Source organism: Plectropomus leopardus, chromosome 22, assembly GCF_026936395.1.
Source record: "Plectropomus leopardus strain MGB_pleo_1.0 chromosome 22, ASM2693639v1, whole genome shotgun sequence".
Classification (NCBI taxonomy): Eukaryota; Metazoa; Chordata; class Actinopteri; order Perciformes; family Serranidae; genus Plectropomus; species Plectropomus leopardus.
Window position 1 is genome coordinate 14,216,800 of NC_142197.1, and position 20,378 is coordinate 14,237,177.

Consider the following 20,378-nt stretch of genomic DNA (forward strand, 5'->3'; position numbering starts at 1 on the left):
GCAAAATGGACAAATTGCCACTGGAATTTTACCAATCGCATTTATGCTCACCAGAGGATGAACCCTTTCTGTTTTGGACAATTTTCAACTTTCAATGAAACTTATATAAATATATATATCCTATATAAATCCTTCATGCAAGTCTTACCAACTACAGCAAATAAACCATACAACGAAACAATATCACAATATACATACAATAATTACAAAAATAGTCACAAATCGGCTTTAATTTTTAATAATTAAATTAAATAAATTACATTTTAATTAAATTTTTTAATTTAATTTAATGTACTATTTTAAACAGTCCAAAGGAGCTCACACTACATCCTCTGAAAGCTCATTCCATACTTTAGCTGCATGAAGTGTAAAAAGTTTTTTTCAGAGAAATGCCTTAGTGGAAGTAATTTTGAGGAGTTCCCTTTCAAATTATATCTATTATTACAAAATTGGATAACAGACTCAGCCATACGTATATATTCTGTGAACAAGCTCGAGTATCTCAATCATGTCCCCTCTGTGTCTCCTGTATGCTAGAGCTGGTAAATGTAATTCTCTTTACCTCTCCTCATATGATATCTCTTCCAGACCTGGAAGTATGTAGCTCTCCTCTACACTCTCATTTTTTCTAGATATTTTAATTTATCAGGACACCAGGCTAAAATTGCAAATTCAAATTCAGCTTCCCTCTGGTGCTCTTATTTTACCATACCATCCATATTTCACTGTTTTCAACAAACTGGTAGCATGATAGTTACATGCTGAGTATTTTTCCAATGAAGAATTAAGTGGGGGCAATGCTGCATCATGTAAGGCCCCAGAATGCAAACATCACAATACTTGTGCAAAATGCATGCTAGGCTACTTGTTGCTTCAGATTTCCAAGGTGATTTCTCAGTAATGCACAATCTCAGGAGATAATCCAAGGCCACCCCTGCCATATGATGTTCATATCCCACAACAATACGAGAAAAATACTCTATCACAATAATACAAGAAAAGTGGCTGCCCAATGTGGAAGCTGCATCTATCCTTTGAATTGTTCTGCATAGCATAGAAAAAAACCTAGGTTTAAGACGGGAGGCTATTTTCTATATATCATTGTAGCAAAAGAAAATCCCTCTCTGGAAGGCCTCCCCGTTGAATAACCACTTTGTTTAATTCACAGGCAGTTTCAAAATGCACTGTCCTTCAGAAATACTTAAGTTCCCTTTTTAGACAGCCACTTAAAGCTGAATAGAAATTGTCGATGTCGTGTGGTAAACCGCAAGCACTGTTTGGTCCGTTGAGCAATGTGACAGAATGTGATGACATTGCACTGATTAATCAATTAGATTATGTTAATTTGTGGTGGATTATAGGCCTATCTGACATCTGTTATACATATTTAATATGTGTTATCTACAATATTTACAGACTTCAGTCTGGTTTATAGTAAACAGGACTGTATAAACAGCACGTTCTGATTCCGAACTCATCAAATAGTGCTGCTCTGTCAGTGCCTTTGGCATAAATGCGTAATGTTAAAAGGCACCTTTCACTTATACATAAAATGCTACCAGGTGACAATGCAGCCAGACAAAATCAATCACAGTGTTATTGCTGTATATACGCCAATGGATGGCTGGGTTCCTGATAAGTGCACGGGCATCACTTGAGACTGCAGACGGATGGAACCTGTCCAATGCGCAAAAAAACACGTCAGGACGGCGACAGGTTGTAACGCTGTCTGTAACCATGTAATATGAGGAGCTCAAGGGCACTTGTAGGGCAGGTGAGAGGGGAGCTGGATGGGTCCTACATACCCAGACCTTCCCATTTGAATGTGATGTTTTTTTTCTACACCTTACCATGTGCCCCCTTGCCCTTAACCAAACCATAAGTGCTGCTGCTGCTGCTTAAAAACATCCACATGCAACTTCATCCCAACATGTGTGTTTTTTCACATCTATGTATTAGCATCCTAAAAAAAAAAAAGTAGACGCAGAAGAATTCCTAATTAGTAATATGTTGACACGGAAGACCATTGACAGAGCTGTAACGTGACGAGTTGGGAGGAGAATGTGTTGGTATATCACTAAAACTCAGTGCTAAGCAGGAGGCTTTATATTGCTAGTTTTTCATGGCACTGTTTGAATTCTTCAAAGCTGCATTTCTTTTACTGGTAAATGTAACATGCCGATGCCATGTTAGCATAAACATTTGTTTATCACAGAGCTTATTTCCTGTATATCCCATAGGGATTTTGAGGAGGGACACAGGGCGATATTAGCTTCCAGGTTGGCCTACAGAGAAACGTCATCCCAGGGGCACTATATAGTGGCTTTTAGCCATATGAATGTTCTGAATATCATATACAGAACCTTAAAGCCTGTTCATCATCATACTTCAGCATGTGAGCACGCTAAAATTGGTGAATTGACATATAGTCTGTACCCACAAGTGTCTCTATTTTATCGGAAGCAACATGAGGATACTCAGACAGTGGACCTTTGAGGTCATGTTAGGTGACAGTGATGGGTGACGTTTGCCATTGTCTATAGTCCTCCCTGGTTTAATAGGCACTTCCTGGTTCAATGAGCTGCACTATGGGTCATTAGGACTCCTCTGCTGCAGCTGTGGCCTTCCCTCACGGCGTCATCTAGATGAAGGAGCCTCCGCTGTGTGTCAGGGGTGGGATGGGGGGTGGAGGGCTTTAGAGGTTGGCTTTACAGTGTGAGAAAACACACACACAACCCAACACACACAACAGCCATTCTCCCACCCCCACCTGCCAGTCGCTCACACCCCAAATCAGCCATCCTCACCTACCTCTGTCCATCCATGTGTATCTAACTGAAACGTGAATGGCTTTCCTCTCGGATGAAACAGAATAGGGCTGCCATTCCCAGGAACATTACTTCTGACAGGTTTAGCTTCAATTCCAAATGATTGTCCATATGGGTACTCCTGCTGTCATAATACTACTGCTACTTCTGCCAAATCTACCAAAGTACAATATTTCCAAGAAGCAGACGGTAGATGTAGAAACTGTGTCAGATCTGACAGTTTCATATACGGATGCTTTGATTGTTAGGGAACAGAAGTTTGCAGTGGAATAGCAAGCCAGAGTTACTAGAAATACTACCTTGGATATCTGAGTTCATCTAAATGGTTGCAACCTCTTTTGGATAATTTACTTTCCAGACTATGTTGAATAATTTTAGACTTTATTGACTGCTCTGTTTGGTCACCAGGTTACACAGCGCTGTTAATGAAGTGCCAGCGGTCTGCCAAAAAGCAGCCAGTTAGCTGTTTGCCAAATTAGTCAAAATGAACATGTCTTAATTATGGACCATCAACAGGTGCCAAACATCAAAGGCTGGGGTTTTAAATCCTCAAAAAGAGAAAAATGTTGGTACGCAATGTGTGCTACAGGGATAGCACTGATGCACTGCAAGTAGAAATATGTAAAACATGTATTATTACTTTCTATAAATCATAAATAAGGAATGCTCAGCACCAATGCAGCACAGGTCAAGACATCCAGGATTTAACTCTCTAATACAGGCCAAGGACCAAAAATGCCAGATTTTACAATTCCCATGATTCAGCTAAATATTAACTTTATCACTGCCAATAAATGCCAACATTTAAAAATCCACAGCCCCAGTTCATAGCAAAGGTTTTTATTAAAAAATCATTTGTCTGTAACCCAATCTAAGATAACCCCTCTGACATCATATGGGTTATTTTAACACAACTTAAAGTGCTACCACCCTGCTAACCCTGAATGGGTTTAGTTGAGGTCTTCAATGGCCATGCCTCCTTATTGTGCTATTAAATTGCTTTGCATAGACCAGGGATACTCTACTTGCTTTGCTCAGTGGCCAGTTTTGCAAAATGACAGGAGACCAGGGGCAAGCTAATAAACAAACACTGATTAAGTTTAATTGTATATATGTATTAAATGAAATGCCTGTTTTCAACCTTTCACTATTGAAGAATTTCACCCATTTTTGCCAAGGGCAAATCCAGTTGCAGCAGCCCATGCAGGTCTGGTGTACGCAAGAGCGGTTTTAAGATTTGAGGACAATCGTGGCTTAGCCCAGACCTCAGTCCAGGGGATCCTTTCAGACATTTTGTTTTATTAACCTAAATTTTAATGCCTTTTTAATGCACTGTAGTACTGTACTTACATTCAAAGTACAAAAAAAAAATCCCAGTGCAAATTATTTTTTTTCACTGAGTATTAAAAAATTGGTTGGCAGGCGACCTTGCACTGGACTGTGGGCCAGATGTTAGTGGTTATCTCGTCCAGTGGTAATTAGGCTCAAGCAACCCCAAAACTCTGAAAGAAGCCAAAAACAGTAAAGTATAAATGGGAAAACTCACAATTATAAGCTTTCTGTGGCTGACTGAGTTATCTACACACTATAAAATAGTGACAGCTAAAGGGTGTCATCATCTGCAATGAGGAAACAATGAGCCAATGAACATTAGGCGAGGCAATAATTCCAGTTGAATGAAACATGAAGTAACGTGCATAAAGTGCATATTAGACTGAAATGTTACAAACAGATGTTTAATGTGGCTTTAAAAGAAGCCACCTATTGTCTTCATTTGTCATATGTGTTAGTGGTAAATGTGATCACTACCATTTTAAAGTGGGAAACCACATACTTTAAATTACAAAGATAAATTCACAATACATTGTTAGCCACAGGAAATTAGTTTCAACGTCACCACTGTGCCATTAATTTAAACTCCACAGTGGCACAGATTAGGATCCAATCATCTCTAATAAAGCCTCTCTACTGTTTCAACACCCACGGCGCCATGCATCTTCACTAGTAGGCTTCATACCATGATAACTGACTCCAGTAATCCAGCACACCGCCCGATGTGCACTGACATTAGTGCTGCGCAATGTATGCAGCTGTTATTTTACTGTCAGGGATTGTTCTAATCAGCCAGTGTGCTAAACTGGTGAGGAGTGTGGGTAGTCAAGACCAGCACATGGTGTTACAATATTATAAACTCCTAACACACCCCCAACCTTTGAAGGTCAGGGCTGTCTGCACAGGGGGTTAAATGCCACAGAAATTAATTACTTTCCCTGTCAATCTCTGCTATCATGGCTTCCCATGACAGAAAAAAAGGGGGCTGGGGCTTAATTCATGCCCCCCCTTTTTCCCCCACTCCCCTCCTCTCACAACTTCACAGCGCAGAAATGAATTTGGCAGCATGGGGTTAATAAAGATTACCCCTTGAGTTTATCTTTATGTGATTACCTCTATGCACAGCAGAGATCAAAAGGAGGCAGTCGCGGCTAAATTTAGAGACATTTCCTGTGGGATGGAACTAGCCAGTGAAATACCATCACTGTAGCCATCAAAGAGCGGCCCCTGTATGCTGCCACATGCTGGGTTCAGTTTGATACTGACAGGCTTTCATTTCATTGATGTACAGGACACATGCTGGGGCTCTGTTTACGTGTCTGCTGTGTTGTCCTCTATTGTGTGTGGGCACATGGTCATTGTGTTGGATTGAATTCTAGTGTGGTGATTGCTACAAATTCTCAATATTGGTTGTTGGAGCAGCCTTAGAGAGAGGGTAACAGCTTTGTATCAAATTTTTATATTAACACCGAAATACAGGAAAGGTGTTTACTACAGTTCCCCTCAGATTCAAAGACTGATAGCTTCTCCTCTCTGTACTCTATTCAGCCCCATTTCCAGCCAGCATGTTCTCATCCCCGAGTCATCAAAAACAACTATTTAGCCCATTCTCATTCCAAACTCGTCAAATAGCACTGCTCTGCCAGTGCTTTTGACATATGAGTGTAACACCAAAAGCCACCAGCTTGATCTGCTGTGTCTGGCCACGGCCTCCTTTCAGTTTTCTCCTTCCTTCCAGTTTGTGGCCCAGACACACAGCAAGTTAAATATCCATGTGCTAAACGTTCACTTCAGTGTACACACGTGTCCTTTTTGCCTAAAGCGAACTCCCTACTTATGACTACACAACAACAAAACACTCCCAAAGTAATTAGTGAAGGCAATGTAGAGCATAAAAATGAGTTGGACCTCATCTCTCATGGGTTGTGTCGTTTCAGCTGCTCTGTAAAAACAGATGAGTAAACTCCCTTGTTTGAAATGACATGGTTTTGGAATCCATCAGATCCACTAGGGAAAATGTGGGCTCATAACAGGTGCGATGTGGGAAAACATTCCAGGTTTAAAACATTATTGGTTTGTTTGTGTGTAACAGGAGGTGGAGCTGTGCAGACAAAACAGCCAGGAGAAGCTTGGCTTGACACTGTGCTACAGGACCGACGATGAGGAGGACACTGGCATATACGTCAGTCAGGTAGAGACAGATGTTAATGCCATTTTTGTCCCCAACACTGTCACACAATTACATACCTCCCCGATATGGTCTGATAGGTTGCATGTTGGTTAAATCAAACTCAGGGCGCCATGATCAGTTTACTTTGGAGCAGGAAGTTATTAAAAGATGGCATAAAATCCCATTTGAATTCCCATCTTTACATCCTGAAGCAGTGAGCAAATTGAAGTGAAAGAGGGAGGAAGGAAAGTGTTTGCCAGTCAAATATCAGCTCTGAATGAGCCACGCATGGCAAAAGAGGAAGTCGGGTTTGAAATGTGATTCCCGTCCTGCCATTCCTCCTCCTTTGACTTGTTTTAATTGAAGGTTTTAATTAGCTTGGAGCGACAACCTTCTCCTCCCCACACAGACTGTTAAATGACACATTTACTGTACCCCCTCTGAATACCAAGCACACCAAATAAAGGAAGAACATGCACACATCTTTTTAAAATTCAAATAATTTGCAGCTCAGAGAAAAAAAAACTTCCTCTTGCACAATTGTTGATAAGACAAAATGAAATGAAAATGAAAACAAATCAATGCACTTTCCAAGACAAACCTTAATGAATGACGGTTTTATGAGGGCTTTAAGCGCTACAAACTGAATTAGAAAAATGCTGAATCTGACTGCAGGTGCACTTTTCATCGCATAATGAATAAAAAAAGGATAAGAGTGTGAAAAGTGCCAGCTGTATGAGAATTTAAATGCTGCCATAAGATTAGAAATGGCAGAATTAGCGCCTTTCAGTCTTTATAGAATAAGTCTGTGAAATCTGCCTGCTATTCCTCTAGTTTTCACCTGTTCTTCTTGAACCAGAATCTGAATGTTAATACAAAACCTGCTAAACATCAACAGATTGTGAAAGTAGACTCCTGCCGACAGAACGCATCTATTTTTGTATGTTTGATAAAAAGGATGAAAATGCAAATTCCCCTCATTAAAATGTATGGATGGGTAGCATCGGTGCGACTTTGGGAAGTGCTTGATTCTTTTCTCCATTTCAACTAAGATTTTTTTCCACATGTAGCTATCTCTCTTGAGCTTCAATGCAAGAACAACAAAGTTTATAAAATGACTATTGAGGGCTTGTAGTGTTGTTGCATATCCACTGGGATGCCTTTTGAAAATATGAGATGTTTATTCATTCAACTAAAATAGAATCAGGTCTGTGCTGAAAACACTTGCAACTTTCATTGTGCTTGGATGAAGCAGAAGTCCATGTCAAAGCCAACCCGTATCATATGAAAATACAAGATTGTCAGCAGAAAATAAGTGTGTTCTCTTTATGGAAAAAAAAACACTTTTCCTGACAGCAGAATTGAGAGAGTGGTGACTGAGTGGTACATCAGCTGTGTTTTTTTTCTTTAATGGGGAAACACAATGACTGGCTGTCAGCATTGATTGTCATGTTCTTGTGTGCAGGTGGAGCCAAACAGCATAGCAGCAAGAGACGGACGCATTAAGGAAGGAGATCGTATTCTACAGGTGGTTATTTTTATCACAGTGACCAAAGTACATTCATACCAGGTTATATTATGAACTCAGATGTATAGGTTTAAACATCAGTAGTCTTCGTGTAAGTGGTAGGATGTCATCATTGCTGCAACGGCCCAAAATTATTCCATTAGACCAATAGCCCATTTTTCCAACAGTAGGTTATCAGTGTTTTAAAACAGTGTTTAAAATATGTTTGGTGGCACAAATGTTGCTGGAAAAGCAGGGACAGTTCAGTAGAAACACTCAAGATTGAGGACTCAAACGCTGCCGAGTTACGTGTCAATGGGTCAGTAAAAAACAACCAGGATTGTTGGCTTAAATGCCGCTAAGACACACCTCAAAGAGTCAGTAAAAACGGGTTAGTAGAAACACCTGGGACTGAGGTCTCAAACGCCACCTTGAAAGATCAGTAAAAACAACCAGGATTGGTGGCTCAAATGACACAGAGAGACACCTCGAAGGGTCAGTAAAACAGGTAGGTAAAAGCAACAACATGGGATTGTTGGCTCAAATACCACTGAGGAAGATCCCAAAAGGTTGCCGAAAAACACTGCATATTGGTGGCTCAAACGGCACTAAGAAATGCCTTGAAGGGTTAGTAAAATCACCTTGGATTAGTGGCTCAAATGCCGCTGAGAAACGCATTCTGGTCTCCTAAGTGGGCATGGCTGTCTCTTCCTTGCATGCCCCCACCTTGTCTGAAAGTGTAGTAAACATGTGGATGGATGAAATATGATTCAAAACAATACAGCAAGGGCTGGGGCTAATCTCCAAAAGTGGCGGGGAAGTGGCAAACCATCATGACACAGATAGAGGAAATAATTTGTGGGCTTGGTTTATCAACGGTCCTTGATATCACATTGATATTTGTTTGTTTGTTTGTTTGTTTGTTTTTTAAAACCTATTTCTCATTTCATCTTTCTGCCAAAGTAGATCCTCTATGCTGCAATCTTTTTAGAGGGTAGCTAAGCAGCTGGTGGTTCAGTCCGGGCAAACATATGTATATTTAATCACTTCATTTTACCAGGGAAATTAAAATCCTTAGTCGCAGTTACACCCGGCACTACATCTTCTCCAGCACTCCTCCTGTCTCAGTCTTTCTCTTGTCTAATTATGCAAAAAGACCTAATAATTCTCTCTAAACAACTAAAAATGTTGCAACCTCATAAACCGTTTTTCTACTTTAGATTGTATCTATGCAACTGCAGATTCAAAATAGTTTCAGTCTTGATTGTGTTTCCACTGTAATACAGGTTTAATAAAATGTAAAGCTTTGCACTCTTGACTGCAGGCTCAACAAGGGGTCAAAGCCAGGGTGAGCAGTCCCTCATTACGACTTAACAAGAAGTTGTCTGTTTAATGTCACTTCCTGAGCACAGAGCCTCATGTGAATACAACTCTCTGCTGTCTGTATTTTCTTCCTTATGTTCTATATGCTGCCATGGTCATTGAAATACAGAGGTGTGTGGTTTTGTTTGTAAGGGAGGTAAATATGCAGTGACAAACACTTTTTTGAAAGTGGGCCTTTGTACATAGTAATACAAGCACATTGCTTTATAACACACACTTAGCCTGGCCAAAAGGGAAGCATTAACATTGTTAGATATAAACAAAAATAGCACAAGTACAGCTGTCACCACAAATAAAAAAGGACAATATCCAGTTAAATTCAACACGAAAAGGTTATAATGCATAAACTTATACAATGTTATTTAAGTGAAAATCTGAAGAAAATCCACATTTACCGAGAGTGCTACTTTCTCAGGCCTTTAAAAATGACTTCATTGCCCAATTAGTAATCAGCTCCCACAATTTCATGCCTTCCTGTACATTATTCCAGGTAGATGGGGCTGCATGTTTTAAAGCTTTTTTGCCTAGTTTCAGTCATACCTTGGGGACCAACATTTGTTGAATATTGTGAGAGTCCAGGCCATAATAATTTTTGTTTTTATGCCCATGTATTTATACGTAAGAGGGAACCAACCCGAGCAGAGATAAATATAAAAACAAACCAATGCCATACTCTGCAGATGTGCAGAGATATCCATTTAGCAGCAGCATAAAGTGTATACTGGTGCATGTGGTTTTCATAGCCAGTAATAAATGTAAAGCACAATGGTACACAATATCCAGTTTTTTTAGGGAGTGGTCACATGCATATAATAAAAGCAAATTCCCATTGTGCAATAAAATTTAAAAAGTTTATTCCAAGTTTCAGTTTTGGAAAAGGTTTTCAGAATGTGGCATAAATGACAAATTTTGATCAACAATTATACCTAAAAATTGATATATAACCCTTTGAGATCATAGGAAGATTAGATGTTCTTTTTTTTGCCATTTGAAAAAAGCATGCATGTGGATTTGTCTGCATTAAAGACCAGCTTAAGCTGAGTTAAATGGGACTGAACAACATCAGAGGCAGACTTAACCCATGCTCACAATGGATTTATCATTTTTTACAGTCAGTTTTAAATGCAAAATTTAGATAATGATATTTTCTTTTGCTACATTACCAATAATACTAATTCATGCTTCAAAATGTATGATGTCCCTTACAAGATGAATAGAAAATTTATCCTCAAATAAAAAGGTTAAAAAAATTTTTAGATTAATGATGTGCAATATAAAACTAACAAAAAGTATGATCTAAGATGAAGTGAATTGAGAGACATTGATAAACTTGATCATACAGTAAAGCAAAAATCAATCAAGTGCCTGATACTTACCATCCAAAATAAACAATAAGGGTCACTGGATCAACACTTGGCAACATTATCCTAATGTATGGTTTGACGTACCCTTAGTATATATAATTTCAGTATAAGCAACAACTCGGCTTGCTCCCTGTCTGGACAATGGCGTACGAACATTACCTCTCCTCCACAGTTATTGTACATAGCACTCTTTGATTATCTCTATTCTTTCACTATAGTGGTTCTGTGTCCCAGTATTGTGACTGATTGTAGGGAGTGGGTCCTGCTTTACTGCTGGCCCTATTATCTTCGTCTGACAGCCCCATTACTCTAGTGAGGAAAAGATGAACGCCACCTGTCAGAGAACAGTTAATTGTGTGTCTGGATGTGTGGTGAGAGCAGACTCGTGAGGTTGGACTACGCACTTGCAATTGACTCCCCTTACCAAGCTTGCAGCCTACGCGTGCGTTTCGTAAGGGATGCGTGGAGTTGGAGGAAGTGATAGGAGAAATGAAAAAAGACAGATGGAGAGATCTGAGAAAGAAAGGTCCGAGAAGAGGCTAATGGTGGGGGAAAATGGGCAGAAAGTAGGAGACAAAAAGGTGTCAGTATGTGATTACTCAAGGTGTGTCTTACAAGAATAGGAACAATCGTCAGATGTCTTAAACTCATCTTTTCATTCATGTCACTTAAATGGATGATGATAGTAGAATTACAGGTCCTTTCTTTGGTGTGTGTGTAGTTGGCACTTTGTACAAGTTCACTCTTTTTAACATGACCATTTTAACTTGTCTTTGATGGACAGATAAATGGCTGCGAAGTGCAAGACAGAGAGAAAGCCGTTGCCTTGTTGTCAAGTGAAGAGGCAAGGAGCATCATACTCCTGGTGACAAGACCAGAAATCCAGGTAAACACTTGAACACCCTCGCAGGCTCCCCTGCCCTATCTTGACAACCTATGTCATGTCAAATAGCTGCCTGCTAAGTGCCTTTTGCTTTCCTTCGAACTGTCAGTGTGATTGTCTGGAGCTCCTACACACAAAGATACACACACACACACACACACACACACACACACACACACACACACACACACACACACACACACACACAGAGGATTCTGACAAGATGTTGTGATTTCAGCTGGAAGAGGAGGTATGGCTGGATGATGAGCAACAGGAGCTGGTGGAGGAGCTGAAGATGGAGATCCTGGAGGAGAGGAGGAAGCAGAAGGAGCGTAACTTTGACAGGGGAGATGAGGTGAGATTGTAAGCTGAGAGAAATGCATCAACACAGGAGACAAAAATTTCCAATTAAAGAGGCAGAAGAGTTTAAGAGAAAGCGTGAGGAAAGGTTACAAGTGAGGAAAGGAGGGACTAAATGAAAGAAGGTGACAAGAGAGGAAGGATAGTGATAGTAAAGACTGGATGTATGTCACCCTACCATCATTCCAAGTGAAGTGAAATTGCTCTTGAGGACTAACCATTTCTATGTTTTCTTCATTCATCAGTATCTAGCCGAAGAAGAGATGGCAACAGACACAGCTACCTGTTCCTCAAACAACCAAGACAAAGACAGTGGGTTTGGACGCAGTACAGACAGTCCAGAGCACCAGCCACTCCTGGCTAGACTCCACAGGAGGACACCGGCCCATTGCCTGAGGGAGCGATGGCGGGCAGAGCATCCACACACTAGACGAGGGACTGTAGTGCCACAGGAAACCCAGGGTCCGAGGTCATCATCCAAAGGCCAAGGCCACGATGGGGTAGTCAGTATTCGCAACAGTGGAGGTGGGATTCTAGGTTTAGAGAATCGCTTCCAACAACTCCTGGAGCTCAAGTGTCAAATCCGGAATGGAGGTGAATGTGGGGTGTACTCCATCCGACACAGTATAGAGTGTAGCGTCACCGAGCAAGGAGTGGATGGAGATGATGTAGATGGTGTTGGAGGAAGGACTGGTGTGGAACAAGAGTTGAGGATGCTAAATGAGGAACTGCGCAGCATTGAGCTCGAGTGCCAGAGCATCATGCAGGCGCATCAGCTCCGCCAGAACCATCAGCTGGATGCCTCACAGCCTACATCATGCTCACCTGGACGGAGCCCCAAAGAGGGACACAAACGGCACGGCAGGTTGGCTGACATCCATGAATGCCCAGAGCGGTCGGACAGTGATAGAATCCGGGAGAAGGACAGCTCCAGTGCCTACAACACAGCGGAGAGTGCACGGTCAACTCCACTAGGTATGGAGAGATCTCCTGATCATTCACTGCAGAGACACATCAGCATCACCAACCAGAAAAACCTCAGACTGGCTTCCTCCACACCCTCCAGTCCGATCCCAATCCCCAAGCCCCAGGGTACAACTAATCATAGCAGACCAGCAGACCCCAGCCCTGTTATCTCCAGCAGCCCAGACCAGAGCAACCCTTCCCGGTCCGAGTCAGACCCTGCCCTGCCAGCAGATGATGAGAGGTGTGAGAAGAAAGGGAGGACCAGAGAATCAAGAAGGGGGGTTCCCTACGGTTCTTATCAGACAACCCCTTATCAAGGCCAGGGAGCATCCAGGCAACTGCAGGTAGGTGTAATCACCACGTTCTAATCCCAGTTTGTCACATGTTGCTGTTTTTGTTCCAAGATGCTGTTACTGTCATGTCAACAAATGCACACAGTGGAATAATGCCACACATGCTAATGTTTAGGCAACAAAAGCACATGGCAATATATACCAGAACATGAAGAAATGCACATGCTGGCACAAAAGATTAGATTTAGACAACAAGGGCATGGATGGTTAACTCATCCACAGCCCCCCAACCTGCCCTACAGGTGCCCTTGCACTCCTTATATTATGTCGTTACCGTCAGCGTTTCAACCTAATGCCATCCTGCTGTGTTTCATGCACATGCAACAGCTTCTGTCCGTTCTCAAGTGACGTTGCCCATGTGCACCATGTGCATCATGTGGACAAGGCAGGTGCCAGTTGCAAGTACATTAACAGTGCAATCAGGTCTGTCCAGCCGCGTTTTCAGCTGATGTCATCCAGCAGCATTTAATGCGCATGTGAGAGGGGCATTTTGGCATTGTGCTTACACTAAAAGGACTGAGAGAGCAGCACTATTTGATGAGTTTGGAATGAGATGAGGCTGGTGTAATTAAGAAGAGACGCATCAGTCTTATTCTAATACACCTTTGATTGAGGTACCTCTAAAGACAAACATTGTTCTCTGTGTTGCAGAGCTACATGCAGCTGCTACAACAACACTCCTCTCTGGAGTATTCCCAGAGCCAACTGAGTCTTCTCAGTGTCTGTCGAGATCCTGTGCACCGGGGCGGACGCCCTGGGGAACCCCGTCTTGAGTGGAAGGTCAAAGTACGAGCTGACGGTACACGCTATGTGGCCCGGAGGCCTGCTCGTGACCGAATCCTAAGGGAGCGGGCACTAAGGATCAGAGAGGAGAGAAGCGGAGGCATGACTACAGACGACGATGCCATGAGCGAGATGAAGATGGGCCGCTACTGGAGCAAAGAGGAGAGGAAGCAGCACTTGGCAAGGGCCAGGGAGCAAAGAAAGAGGAGGGAGTTCATGCAAAAGAGTCGCCTTGAGTGTCTTAAGGAGGGGCCAGCCAGTGGAGCTGAGGGAAGAAAGGAGATTAATATCTTGGAGCTCAGTCACAAAAAAATGATGAAGAAACGAAACAAAAAGATCCTGGATAACTGGATGACCATCCAGGAGCTGATGAGTCATGGGGCAAGAGTCCCAGAGGGCTCCAAAGTACATAATGCCTTCTTGTCTGTCACAACTGTCTAGCGCAAACAGTACTGCATAAAGTACTGAACATTTGAATATCAGGTAGCCTGCATTTCAGGAACTACTGCTTTATGTACAAAAAGTTTGTGAAATTAAATTAAAAATGTCATTGCGGAGGACTACGGTAGCATTCCTCATGCAACTTTGTAACTATAACTTCAAGAATGTTTCAATACCTTTCTTAACTCTATCATTACAAGACCTCAGCCATTCAAACTTTTCACTGTTTTACAGTGGATTTTTAGTAATGCACTGGCTTCTGATAGCAGATCATTTTGGTAGCATATTGGTTCACACTGATTGGACCCAACACAGTAACTTCATGTACATTATGTATCGTGTTTCCATAGTCTCCATTCTTGTGTTTCATTGCGTATGAAGCGACTTCACTTGCCTCGTTTAAAGTGGCATTTTTTTATAATGGGGAAATTACAATATTTTTCACACTTTGTAAACTGTACATTTTTGTAAGGAAATTTTTACACTGAATGTCAATGAACTGTAAACATTTTATTGTAATTTCTTATTTATGTTCGTATCACCAAACCGACAAGGTCAGAGCTGACACTATGTGATTGTATTGTAACCTGCATTGTATGCCAGACTGACACAAAGAGAAATGCAAAAATTTGTGAAATCCATCTCATAAAAACCATCCATTCATTGTGTTGATAATGTCACTTGAGTCAGAATCATCTGAAAAGTTAAAGCACTGAAAATATCCATTATGCTATCTCAAAAGCTCATACTATTTATGAGCTGGGAGGGCTTTTTGAACAGTTTTACCTCACCTTACAGTCAAAACTCTGATCTGAAGTGGTTGAATACCTGGTTAATTTCATTGCTGGCTCAATGCCAAACCCTTACTATAAACCATAGATGTGTGAATTATGTTTAAAATGTTATATAGATTCATATTTATATTGTTTACTGTTATTTCTATTTATTGTAAATTAATTTTTATGGTCCGTCTGATAAATGTTTCACATTAAGTGACTATTGTCGAAATGGAAGTCAAGAAAATGTATCATATTGCAGCCTTCAACTCAAACCTGCTGCTTTTCACTGTAAAGTCCATTGAAGAGGCCTTGAGTTCAATATTTGTTGATGGTGATATTTGAATAAAACTAACAATGAAAAAAGTGAGAAAAAAAATCTTTTTTTTTTAACATTTTGTCTTTTGTCATAACAATATCTCAATATATAGGATAAACATTTTTAGCCGCCATCAGTTATATAGCTAAACTAGTGGAAAGATTGCCATGAAATATGGTGCTAATATGGCATGTCCCTCCATGGATGAATTGTAATACTCTTGGTGAACTGAGATGGTTACACCTGCTAACATAAGTTAAACACCCTAAATATGGCACTGCTGACGTGTTAGCGTGTTGATGTTTGCACCAAGCATTACTGTACCTAAGTGTAGTCCTGCATCGCTTGTAGAATATTGTTAAACTTTTTTTTGTATTCAGTGGACATCCTCCATACATTGAGCCTATACAGTGCCAGTTTCATTTTCTGTGCAGATACAGAAACTGGCCTGAAAAAATACATAGCAGCCACACAATGTTTTATCCTACCCTCTGCTTAGTGTCAAACACAGAGCTCTAAATTTTTAGTGATTTACTTTAAATGTGGCTTAGTCAGCAGAGATTATGCTGGGGCTCACAGGAGAAAATGTATTGTCTCCTGCAGAGAATAACACATTTTGTTAAGCAAGGAATACAAAAGGAGGCAGCTGGGGTTATTTATGTTAGATACATAATGTAGTCCTCTACGTAAGTGTTGATCAATACTGTGTAATCATCTGTGTTCTAAAGTCTATTTGTGAGTGATTATAAAGAAAATGACTGCTGATTGAACACATGAGAGAACTAAATGGGAAAAGCAATGATTGCCGCACCTGGAAAACTACCCCACCTGCCTCCAGGCTATACCAAATCAAGCCTCCTGATCTCCATATTCACACTCAAGAAGTCATGGAGCATTTTGATGTTTTGTGGCTTGATAGCACACATAGTGATTTACCCTGTCGCTTCATTTTACAGTATTCATGTATTCACAGTGGGATGACTGACTGACAGTGTGTGTGGGGGGTGGGATACGGGTGCACAGAGGCTGTGTGTGCATGGGGGTGCATGTCCATTTAGTGATAGGAGGCATCAAAGCTAAACTGTACCCCCATTTCAAAGCATTAAGGAGAAGCTGGTGAAGTCTCCTCATCCCCTGTCAATCTGCTGTGTCTGTCCACAGCCCACTGAACTGAAGAATTAATGAGCGACATCAGACTGGCATCCACATCGCCACGGCTTTTATGCATAATATTAAATCAGGTAAGCGCTGCACCCATGTTTCTCGCAGCTAACCATCTCGCTGTATAATATCCAACTAGTTTTATCTGTGTGACAGAAGTGGCACGGGAACTGAGGGAAAATTCTTGCAGTATTATAAATGATTAATCCCAATGTGCATGGCAAAGATAATTGAATGTTGATCTTTTGCAGTGGTATAATGTGGTGGCCTATGCAGAAATAGGCTTGCATTACCACACATGAAGGAAGCACAATGGCATGACCAAAATACACAGCTTAATGCTAAGGTACTGAGGTTTAGATTGCATGTAAGCTTCATGCATCAAGACATGATAAAAAAGAGACTACCACCTGAAAATTAAACATGCTTGGTATAGGAGCAAGGCCTTTGCACCATATAAAACTTTCATAAAATGAAAATAATATCTGTAGATGTGAAAGCATGACTCTGTAATTAAATGCTTTCTTGATACCCACTGGATGGAGGCAGTCACTGGTGTTGATTATAAGATTCTGATCATAAATTGAAATCTCACTTTTAAAGAGAGTTTTAAACTTAGTTTGGGGAAATTTGCGCTCCTGCCAAGAGTTAGATGAGAGGATGGATACCTCTCTCACAACAGTTCATTAAATATCCCATCCAACATTTGTATTTGGGGCCCGTGTGTAGTAAGTGGGCTGAAAAATGGGCCCTGTATGGGACTGTCCATGGGTTCCACAACAGCCCTATTGCCCACATGGTTTGGGTTTACCCAGATAGGTCCCAGATAAGATGCCCATTTTGTGCCCCCACCCACTTGGTACCCAGGTAGCTCTATCATAACTCATGCAGGGCCAGCTTGGGTAAACCTGCTTGATTAAGTTTCTCCCAAACACTACATTCATATAACAACAATGTGGCAATGTAATGTCACAACAGCACTTTGTTCATGGTTAGGAAAAGATTGTGAAGCTTTGTGTTTAATGGACGGACATGATATGGTGGTGTCAATCTTCTCACATAACTCTCCTCAAGAAGGCGAATAATAACATGTCAAATGTCAAACTGTGTCTCTAATGGATGTAAGATTCATAGATATTTTTAAGGATCATTTGAAGAATAACTCACCACAAGATCAAAATGAACAACCTTGGTAGAAAATAGAAAATAGTGAAAATGTACAAAAAAGTAAGGTTCAGTCCAAGGAACATCCATTGATTTTTCTTATTAGAAATAAAAACACGCAGTGCAAAGGTGTTGCAACTCCATGTGAAAGAGATCTGGGGGATTTTGTTCATTCAGTAATTAGTGTTTGTGGAAGAGTTAGGTTGGTGTTTGTTGAAAACTTTACAGCTATTTATTCTCTCAAATCTTGTGCTATCCTCACAGCAGGATGTTGCTACGAACACAAAAACACAAGTATGTGAAATCCATATATCCCGACTCCTCTTCAACCAGTCTTCTCATCTCGATCTGTCTCATTCAAATTCCAGCAGCTGAGCGGCCTCGCGCTGCTCTGTAGCACAGATGAAAAAGCGTGGTATCCTGGCTCTCTTTAATCTAATGATGCCTTTGAAGCAGCTACGAAAGAGCGGGACTAGAACAAAGTCAGGTGTTCTTTACTGAGACACCGGTTTTGATGACTTGACGGGAAGTGGGTGACATTTTGTGTGTGCGCTTGGATATTTACTGTGTGTGTTATTACACAGTGCCTTCATAATAATAAAAAATAAATAAAACATAAAAAACTTTGGAGATCGTCAACTGATGCCGCTTAAAAATATGAAAAAAATTGGAAAGGCATGTCTTTTTCTTATTTGATGATGCAGTTTAACATGGTATGAGACACTGATAATCAATCTGAGAATAAATTGTATATTGAAAATGTCACTTTAAGATTATTACATTACATACAAACTTTACAGTTTGGATTTTCTTGCCTCAACTTGCCACCACCCTCCAGAATGTTAGATATGCTTTATAGAAGGAATAAGGGGCAAACCAATGCAAAGATTACAATTTCTCACTAATATACGTGCTGGCTGGTGGATCAGGCACCCGCCACTCAAAACACACAAACACTTTTACCTTATACCAAACAATTTAGGTTATTATTACAACACTGGAAATTTGTCAGCCACAAAAAACTACTTAAATAGATGTTTGGTGCAAGGCTGGCACATTTACTGCACAGAATTTGTGATAAATGTTGTTTTTTTCTGATTGTAATGCTTCATGATTTAGGTCATGGATATTTTCTGAGTAAGAAAGAGCAAAACATTTCAAAGATTTGTATTATGCAAAGAACCAGGGGCTGTATTCACAAACATTCTGTGTGAATACTCAGAGATCCTAATTAGCCTAAAAAAAATTTAGCATGGAGGGATTTAGCAAATTTCCCAGCAATTCTGAGCAAGGAAGAGACCTCCTCCTTAGTGAGGTGGTGTGGTTGACCCAGTCACTTGGTATGATGAATTTTTTTAACAGATGCAATTGGTTGTCCTTTTACAAGCGGTAAGGTAAAATGAAATTAACTGCATCACAATGCCAGACTGTGACTGTGAAAATGTCATAACTAAGAATTCTATTAGAATTTTGTCTTTAATAGCAACTCTATGTAACAGGAAGCTTTGTGACTACAGCCCAAGATATTCAGAAAGTACAGGCTTTGTATGCAAAGTCTTCATAGCAAAACGACAACAAATCATTGAAGGAAGATGAGTATTTAGTTATGCCAGCAAAGACAAAAAGATAGCATTTAATTTCTGTTATAAACTGACTGAGGAAGTATGGTTAGTTGTCCTTCATGAGGAAAAGACAGTGAAAAATATCCATTTAGTTAATTAGAAGTCTGAATGAGCCATTAGCGCATAATTGCGGCTGTGAATAGAGGTTTAATGAATGGAAAATTATCAGTCATTACCCCACCCCAATCAGTCATTTATTCTGTAATAAGACACAACTCTTGATTGTGCTGCATATTAAAATATATGACAGACTTGGCTGTTGTTGGCATGCCAAACAACACTGATTGATCAAATCTGCATATGCATGTTTTTTATTCAACAGTGCACACAACACAGAGCACGATAGAGTTTACATCACTAATTGTTTTTTTCCCCTTTATTTTGCTGAGCAAGCATGCTTTTTCTGCAATGTGGCATGACACGTAAGCACAGCCTTACAGTGTTTAACAGTTACCAACTACACTGGAGCAATAGGGGGTTAATTGCTATGCTAAAGGGCCCCTGAGTGGTGGCTGCTGAGGTAGGAGGAACCATCGTTCAAGCAGCACACAGTTTTTCCCACAAGGTGGAGAGATTCAAATTGGCAGATTTCACACGGACATGCTTAACCAACCTGTCGGCTGCATTCAACCTTAATAGGAAATTATGTATTAATGAAATATGTCCCATCCACATCCTTATCTTGAAGCTACCTAAAGCAAAATTGGAAGACTATGTATCCCAAAAAAGTGATATATCATTACAGCATCTCCTATTGACTTTTTCTAGTCTGCAAAAAGTTGTTAGTGCAACACATTCTCATTCCAACTCGTCAAATACTGCTGCTTGATCAGCAGAATTCACATTTAAACATGACGTGCAAGGTTTACTCCTATGTCTGTTGTTGACGTTTCTGGATGGCGTGTCAATTTATGTCTATTAAATGCATTGTGTCATTTCAAAATTCATTTCAGTTTTCACAGGAAA

At 40.5% G+C, this 20,378-nt stretch overlaps 1 protein-coding gene across 1 annotated transcript in view; it reads left to right on the forward strand.

The window, feature by feature from the left end:
• Positions 1-15,512, forward strand: part of pdzrn4 (PDZ domain containing ring finger 4) — a 41,918-nt gene extending 26,406 nt beyond the window's left edge. The window contains exons 4-9 of the mRNA XM_042511594.2: positions 6,253-6,351; positions 7,796-7,858; positions 11,369-11,470; positions 11,706-11,822; positions 12,073-13,137; positions 13,798-15,512. Of these exons, the coding sequence (XP_042367528.1) occupies positions 6,253-6,351; positions 7,796-7,858; positions 11,369-11,470; positions 11,706-11,822; positions 12,073-13,137; positions 13,798-14,370 (2,019 nt within the window). The 3' untranslated portion in view covers positions 14,371-15,512. The remainder of the gene's footprint in view (positions 1-6,252; positions 6,352-7,795; positions 7,859-11,368; positions 11,471-11,705; positions 11,823-12,072; positions 13,138-13,797) is intronic.
• Positions 15,513-20,378: the final 4,866 nt, after the last annotated feature.